The sequence below is a fragment of the Colobus angolensis genome, unplaced genomic scaffold, assembly GCF_000951035.1.
Source record: "Colobus angolensis palliatus isolate OR3802 unplaced genomic scaffold, Cang.pa_1.0 Scaffold311, whole genome shotgun sequence".
Classification (NCBI taxonomy): Eukaryota; Metazoa; Chordata; class Mammalia; order Primates; family Cercopithecidae; genus Colobus; species Colobus angolensis.
The window spans coordinates 3,291,917-3,300,407 of NW_012116389.1; the positions used below are offsets into that span (position 1 = coordinate 3,291,917).

At 35.0% G+C, this 8,491-nt stretch overlaps 1 protein-coding gene across 5 annotated transcripts in view; it reads right to left on the reverse strand.

The window, feature by feature from the left end:
- Nucleotides 1–8,491, reverse strand: part of ANO10 (anoctamin 10) — a 262,801-nt gene that overhangs the window by 192,683 nt on the left and 61,627 nt on the right. For all 5 annotated transcript variants that reach the window (XM_011950982.1, XM_011950978.1, XM_011950981.1 and 2 more), the window contains one exon: nt 5,131–5,259. In XM_011950982.1, the coding sequence (XP_011806372.1) occupies nt 5,131–5,259 (129 nt within the window). The remainder of the gene's footprint in view (nt 1–5,130; nt 5,260–8,491) is intronic.

Below are 8,491 nucleotides of genomic sequence, written 5' to 3' on the forward strand. Positions count from 1 at the left end.
TCAAATAGAAAAAACGTTATAAAATTTTCCTAAATTTCACATTTTCTTAAAATCATTTTATTTATTGCATTGCATTTACTGAAATTTAAAGTAAGAAAACAGTTTTCATTTTTTAGGAAAATTAGTTTTTCTTACTTACTGCCTTTAAATATCAAGGTACAGATATTCGAGATCTTTTATTTTGAGACAACATTGTTTCTGTCCTTATAAGTTTATTTCTTAAAATAAACAATGTATACAAAGTTATAAATAAATATGGTATACTTAAGTATAAAAAAAAAATAAAGTGAACTGGCTTTGGAAATGTGATCCAGAAAGCAATAGAAACTATCAATTCATCCAATTTTAAATTTTGAGAACATTAACACTCAACATCAACTTTATAAAACTGTTACATTTTCCAAGTCGTGTTTGTTCTGTTAACAAATTCTAATCATGTAAATGTATCTGGATATTTATTTGGTTAATTAATTTGGAGGAAAAAAGCATCTTAAATTGCTTTTTCCATCAAGACGTTAAAAATTTATGAGAATTTTTATATATTTATAGATTATGGCATTTTTTGAGTTAGTAAAATTTCTGCTCTTATAGGGACCATGAATAAACATATGAAAGTATAGTATGCTGCTAATTTAATATGCTACTAGCAAAACTTTTTTAAATCAATAAGAACATTATGTAGACTCCAGTAAAAAATTCTATTTTAAAGTTAATTTTAAGATTTAATTTCCTTATTTGAAAAGATTTTCAGATAAAAGAGAAAAATCTTATAAACAGAAACAAGTTAATGGACCCAATGATGGTTTTTCTTTTTTTTTAGACAGAGTCTTGCTCTGTCACCCAGGCTGGAGCCCAATGGCACAATCTCAGCTTACCACAGCCTCTGCCTCCTGGGTTCAAGTGATTCCCCTGCCTCAGCCTCCTGAGTAGCTGGGATTACAGGCACGCACCATCACACCTGGCTAATTTTTGTATTTTTAGTAGAGATGGTGTTTCATCATATTGACCAGGCTGGCCTCAAACTCCTGACCTCAGGTAATCTGCCCACCTCAGCCTCCCAAAGTGCTGAGATTACAGACATGAGCCACCGTGTCTGGCCCCACTGATAGTTTTGATGAACATTCTGTAACACTCTTTTTTTCCACCATTACAGAGGTATAACTGACAAATAAAAATTGAACATATTTAAGTTACACAACATATTTTGAAATATGTATATCCTGTGAAATAATTAGCAAAATTAATCTAATTATCTATCACCTCACATAGTTACCTTGTAAAATTCAGAATCAGAATTTCAACACAATTTTACAAACTTAATGGTAGCAAACCAAAAATTTGTATTTTCTATTCTATTTGTAAATGTTATACTTTTTGGATTCATTACAAGACCAGATGGCATTCAGCTAGGGTCTCAGCAACACTAGAATAAAATTGGTAAATTTCTAATTTTTTGGCTATTTCAAATAGCTTGAGCTTGGTTTTGTCCTGACACACAAAATTTTCTATTGAGAAACCAAAGCTAGGGCCCTCTCAAATGTGTGAAAGTCAATAAGGTATAAACAAAACAAATCTTCAAATACACACTGTGGCAGAAAGAGAGCACCCATCTGTGCCAATATAATCCAACTTCTGATCAATAGTTAACATTTTAAAATATCATAAAATAAATAGCCATAGCTTACTGCAAGCACATTGACACAAATACACACTGAAACAGCCAAAACAATCTTGAAAAAGAAAAACAAAGTTAGTAGTCTCACACCGCCTGATTTCAAAACATACTACAAAGCCATGGAAATCAAGAGTATGGCACTGGCATAAAAACAGAAACACTGACCAATGGAATCAAGAGCCCAGAAATAAACTCGGCATATACAGTCAAATGAATTTGCAAACTTTGCATACACAGTCAAATGATTTTCAACAAGGGTGCCAAGACCACTCATTAGGGAAAAGACAATCTTTTCAACAAATAGTACTGGGAAAACTGGACATCCACATGCAAAAGAAATACAACTTATAAAAACAACCAAATGAAAATTATAGAACTGAAAAATGCAGTGATAGAAATTTTTTTAAAAAACCACCTCAGCATAAGGGCTCAAGAGTAGTGTGGACATACAGAAGATGTTGAAACAGTGAACTTGAAAATAATACATCAACAGAATTCACCTAATGTGAATAACAGAAAACAGGCTGACAAAAATTGAACAGAGCCTTAGGGACCTGTGGGAAAATACAAAAGACCCAAGATTCATATCAAAATCCCAGGAGAAGAGAGAGAGTGGGGCAGAAAGAGTACTTGAAGAAATAATAGCTATAAAGTTCCTTAATTTGGTTAAAGACAAAAACTCACAGATCTAAGAAGCTGAGCATGCCCCAAACGGAATAAACCCCCAAGAAGCTACACTAAGACCCATTATGATTAAACTTTCAAAAATTAAAGATACAGGGGAAAAAAATCTTGAAAGCAGCCAGAGAAAAAAGGACCCATTAACTGCAGGCAAACACCAATTGGAATGATATATTTCTCATCCAAAACCATGGAGACTAGAAGGAAGTAGCAAAATGTTTTTCATGTCCTGAAAGAAAAAGATTATCATCCATGAATTCTATGTCCGGCAAAACTATACTTAAGAATGAAAGAGAAAAAAAGTTTTCAGATGAAGAAAAAAATTACGAGAATTTGTTGCTAGCAGACTGACCCTTTAAAAATCAGCTAACAAAAGTTATTAGAACAGAAAAGAAACTGCATTTGTTTCTCAGGGTTGCCAGAACAAAATTATCACAAACTATTATAGATGGCTTAAAACAGCAGGACTGTATTGTCTCATAGTCTGGAGGTTAGAAGTCCAAAATCAAGATGTTGGCAGGAATAGGATCCCCCTAAAACCTGGAGGGAGCCTTCCTTGATGCTTCCTGGCTTCTTCCAAGCCTTCCTTGATGCTTCTTACTTTGCCAGTTTAGATAATGACAATTAAAACAGCTGTTTTTACACAATGTGAAGAGACAATAAATAAATAAATAAGAGAAGGCATAATGGTTAGAACCTAGAGAGTAACAGCCAAGTATCCCTAGAATGTGCAGATTAAGTGAATCCATGAGGATTAGACTAGCAAAACCATCCTGTAACACGTAAGACTAGCCACCTGCAGAACAGTATTATAGGCCAGTAAGTCTCCCGAATTAAGTAAGAAGAACCAGGCCCTCAATATGTGATTAAGGTATCTCTAAACACAAAAGAAAACAGTAGGCTAATCAATGGTAATATACTGAGTCAGCCAGGAATCTAGAGAAAGTGAGGGCAAAAATCAAGACGTGGACTATAATGAGCTCATCCAGCATTGCTCAGAAGCTAGCGATGGACACCAAGAGCTGGCTCATGAGAGAGCTCTGCTCTGTATGGAAGCAGGGATGGTTTTCAGGTTTTCTACATCTTTCAGGATATTACACTACTACTGCTCTTGTTCTAAATTTACCAAGAAATCTTCTAATAACCAATCCACCTTCACTTGAACATCCACTGTTATGGTATTGGTAAAGTATCTTTTTATTGTAAATTAACCACCTGGATTTCTGATCAATCCCTTGTAAGTTTCATGAGTTTTAAGTCTCAGTCAGTCCCAAAAGCCTTTAATTAACTCTGAGTGTACTGGCAAAGACAAATTTTTAGATCTGTGAAGTTAAGTGCCATATTCTAAATCAGGAAGGCGCACTACAAGCCCAGCCAGCTGGTCTCTCCCTGTCAAAGGTAACTCTGTTTTGTTTTCTCACTTCCACAGGTCATAAATCAGCCTTGCAAATAGCTCTCCAAAATTCTATTCAACCTACAAAATTCAAAATAGACCTACTTGTATCTGTCAGGGCCATTCTCTTTTCCCTCCCACTCACTGCTGTCTAAAATCATTCTCCAAAATGCATATTCCACATATAGTATCTATCATGAACACAGATTCCTACCAAATACAATAAGAGCAAAAAAGAGCAAAGCAGAATATATTTCTTTAGCCAACACAGGAAATGTGCAAGTTCATGATTTCCTTTCCTCTGGTCAGCCCTGAGCCCAAAGCCTTAAGTATATGAAACACCATTCAGGATCCTCCTAAGTTCTGCTTTTATAGAGTTCCATAACTGTTCTGTTTTTAAAATATCTAAAAATGAAAGGTGGTCACAATATTCTTGACAACTATAATTACAAGCAACAAAAAAAAATTCCTACAAATTATTCCATTTACATTTGGTTAGTGCTTAATTTCCAAGATGTTACAGTGATCCATATTCTGAAACATGATAAAAGAAAAACCTAAAAAGAGCACAGACAGCCTACTTGTGCTTTGCATGTGAAATTATGTATCATCCTACCAATTACATTTTGAAGTTTGAGAGTGTTTCACAATGAATTTCACACCTGTAGCAAGTGAGACTTAAGTCATTATCAAAAAGCATTTCTTAGGATTTATTTGCTTAAGAAAGTAGAACTGTCTTTTCTCTAAAATAGACTAAAAATACATATTAAATGTATAGAATTTGATTTTGAATAGGATTTTTTTTTTTTTAAGGGACAGTGTCTCGCTCTGTTGACCAGGCTGGAGTGCAGTGGTGCCATCAAAGCTCACTATAACTTTGAACTCTAGGGCTCAATCGATCCTCCTGCCTCAGCCTCCCAAATAGCTAGGACTACAAGAATGAACCAACACATCAGGTACCAAATTACACCAGGTAATTTTTAAATTTTTTGTGAAGACAGGGTCTTATGATGTTGCCCAGGTCTTGAACTCCTGGCCTCATGTCATCCTTCTGCCTTGGCCTGGGTGCTGGGATTACAGACATGAGCCATGGCACCTGACCCTCAAATAGGATTTACCTACTTAGCACTGGGCAGACCAGCACAATAGTGGAAATGTCACTTCCTGTTTGCATTAGGGTGACAGTTTTTCATACTTGGGCAATAACCATAAATACAAAGCCTGAATCCTCATGTCTTCTATTACTTGAACCATTTTTGCTTTCTTACCAGTAAATCCATATTGCTCAATTGTCAGTCATGGACAGCCCAAGACAGCACTGCTTTGGAATAGAGAAACGTGATATGGATGCTGCTTAAAAGAAGTTTAAATCTTTACTTACCTCCACTGCCACTACAATCAAAATGAGGTCTGCTTTTGACTCTGGAAAGATTGCATTCACTTGTGGTGACATTCCAATCAGAGCACAGTTAGTGACCACAGATATAACACTCATTGTTTCAAAAGCCAACTAAAAGAAAAAAGAATGGAAATTAAAAATTGCAATGACTGCTTCCATATTTCCTCATCCTTTTTCATATTATCTAAAAATCAAGGAAAATGTCTTACCCTAGTTCTAAACATTCCAAGTACATTTTAAACTTTTTTCTCTGTCATGGTATGATTTTTTTAGCTGAAAAAAGCCATACTGTTAGGCAGTATTTTAGACACTTTTGGCATGAATATCCCAAAGCAGTATGTTCTATCTTCCTAATTGGAGGCAGCCCTGGACCTGAATTTGGAATACTGTTAAAGTTACTCTACTCACATCTAAGGGGAATCTAAAGTAGGGCTGCCAGGGAAAAATGTTTCACATTAAAAAACAGGTAAGATTTCAAACAGAACTTATGTTGTGAAACCATCCTTCTACTTTGACATCACACACCACATCTGACTCAGCTATAACCAGCTTTATAATCAAGGCACCAGTGATAAATGATGATCCTTTCCTAGCATCATTTAGCAAACCAAATGTAGAACCTTAGAAAAATATAGATGTTAGGCCCCACTGAGACATACTAGACAAACTGGTCCAGCATCCACTGAAGGAGACTTTGGTGCATACTGCAAAGGATGGATGGAGAAATGTGACCATTGCTCTTTTTTTCTTTAATATAAAGCATATGGTGATCACTACTTAATAATTTACCCACTAATTCCAAGAAACACAAGTACTATTAGAAACATTAATTTTAAAAGAAGTAAAACAAAAGATGACTGAATCCAAACTTAATATGAATGCATCTTGTCCCATGGAGAACTTCTGCCATCTCACAATTTAGAAATCTTTTGTGTAGTCTGATTATTTTTCCACAGTTTTCTTCACAAGAAATCTAAGACTGTCTTTAGTTTAAAATTTCTATTTACTTACTTTTGATTATATTCACATAGCTTAAAAATCAAAAATTCTAAGTACATAGTGAAGAGTGTCTTGTTCCCTCATCCCCTTTTCTTCCACTTCCCAGCTCCCATTCCCCCTAGAAGATAACCACTATTTGCAATTTCTTATGTATTCTTCCAGACACTTTGTATGCAAATAAGCAAACTTGAACATATACACTCTTTCCTATTCCCTTTTCAGCATACGACACACTGTCAGGTCCCTTGCTTTGGTCATTTAAAGTGTCTTGAGAGACTTTCTGTGTCAATACTAAAAGAGCTCCCTCAGTCTTTGCCACATCTGCTTCAGCATTTTATTACACAGACGTTACCAGAATTTATGTAACCATTTTCTTACTGGTGGGCATTTAGTTGCTATTACAAACAATGCTACAATTGGTGATCTTATAAGAACATCATTTAACAAATGTGGAAAGAGGCTAAATTCTGGAAGGTGAAATGGCTGAGTCAAAGGGGACATCCATTTGTAATTTTGATAGATAATACGAAGCTGCACTGCATGGATTGACCAGCTCATGCTTTCACCAGCAGCATATGACAGTGCCTGGCTTCCTGAACTTGCAGTATGTTTGTAACTAAACTTTCAGGTTTTTAAAAAATCGCCTATATTGAGTTATAATTTACATACAATAAACTGCATGCATTTAAGGTATATACTTCATCACATTTTGATAGGTGTATTTACCTGTGAAACCACCAGCACCACAAACAAGACACAGGACATTTCCATTTCCCGCAAAAGATTCCTCATGACCCTTGCAATTCAGCCCTCTCTTTATACCTGGGTCCAAGCAAAATATGATCTGCTTTTGTCAATATAGATTTGGTTGCATATTCCAAAAATCAGATATAACCAAAACCATACAGTATACATTCTTTTGTGTCTGCTTCTTTTAAGCAGCATAATGATTCAGTGATTCATGTTTTATGTATCACTATTTCATTTCTTTTTTATTGAGCAGTGTTCCATTTTATAAATATGTCAAAATTTTTGTTTTCCATTTGCCTACTGGTGGCAAGTCGGGTTGTTTCCAGTTTGGGGTTACTGTGAATAAAGTTGCTATGAACATTCCTGTGCAGTCTTTGTATGAACATATCCATTCATTTCTCCTGGTCATCTGTTAATATTTCTCCTTTCAGTTTAAGTTTTTTTTTCCCCACATATTTTGAAACTCTGTTCTTTGGTACATATACATTTAAGATTGCTATGTCTTCCTGGTAATTTGACACTTTTATAATAGAATGGTTCTCTCTGGCAATTTTTGCTCAGATGTCTACTTTATCTGACACTAATATAGTCATTCCTTCTTTCTTTTAATATTTCCATATATCTTTTTCTATTCTTTTACTTTCAACCTACCTAAATCATATTTGACTTGAGATTCTTAAAGACAGCATATACTTCAGTCATGTGTTTTAATCCACTCTCCCAATCTCTGTCTTTAATTGTTGTCTGACTATTTACAAGTAATGTAGTTATTCATATGTTAGGATGTACGGCTGGTCATTTCCTTGTTTTCTGTTTGTTCCCTGTTTTTCATTTCTCTGCTTTCTTTTTCCTGTCTTACTGTGGTTTACTTGAACATTGTTTAGAATTCCATTTTGGTTTATCTATAATGTTCCTCAGTATATCTTTTGTGTAATGTTTTCAGTGGTTGCTCTAGGTATTACATATCCATAACTTACCACATTCTACTTGTGTCATCATTTATGAGTTTCAGTGAAGCACAGAAACCTTACCTCCCTCTACCATCCTTTATTTATAATATACTTGTCTTGACACAGGGGAAAGAATCAGACAGTGTATCTTGTCTACGTAGGCTGGGTGCAGTGGCTCATGCCTGTAATCCTAGCACTTTGGAAGGCCAAGGTGGTAGAATCACTTGAGGCCAGAGTTTAAGACCAACCTGGTCAATACAGTGGGAGCCCATGTCTACAAAAAATAAATAAAACAGTTTTTTCTATATATATTTAGAATCATTGGACAGTATTATAAGTTTTGCTTCAACCATCAAACATAACATAGAAAACTCAATAAGAGAAGAAAAGTCTATTTTGTTTACTAATATTTTTGGTTACCATGTTTTTTCTTCCTCAGGTTCCCAGATTTCTTCCTTTATAATTTCTTAGTTAAGAGAACTTCCTATAGCTATTCTCTTAGGCTAGGTCTACTGGCAACAAATTCTCTTAGTTCGCTCTCATCTGAAAGTGTCTTGCTTTTTCCTTCATTTCTGAAAAATATTATCTCTGGAGATATATATATGTGTGTGTGTGTGTGTGTGTGTGTGTGTGTGTGTGTGTGT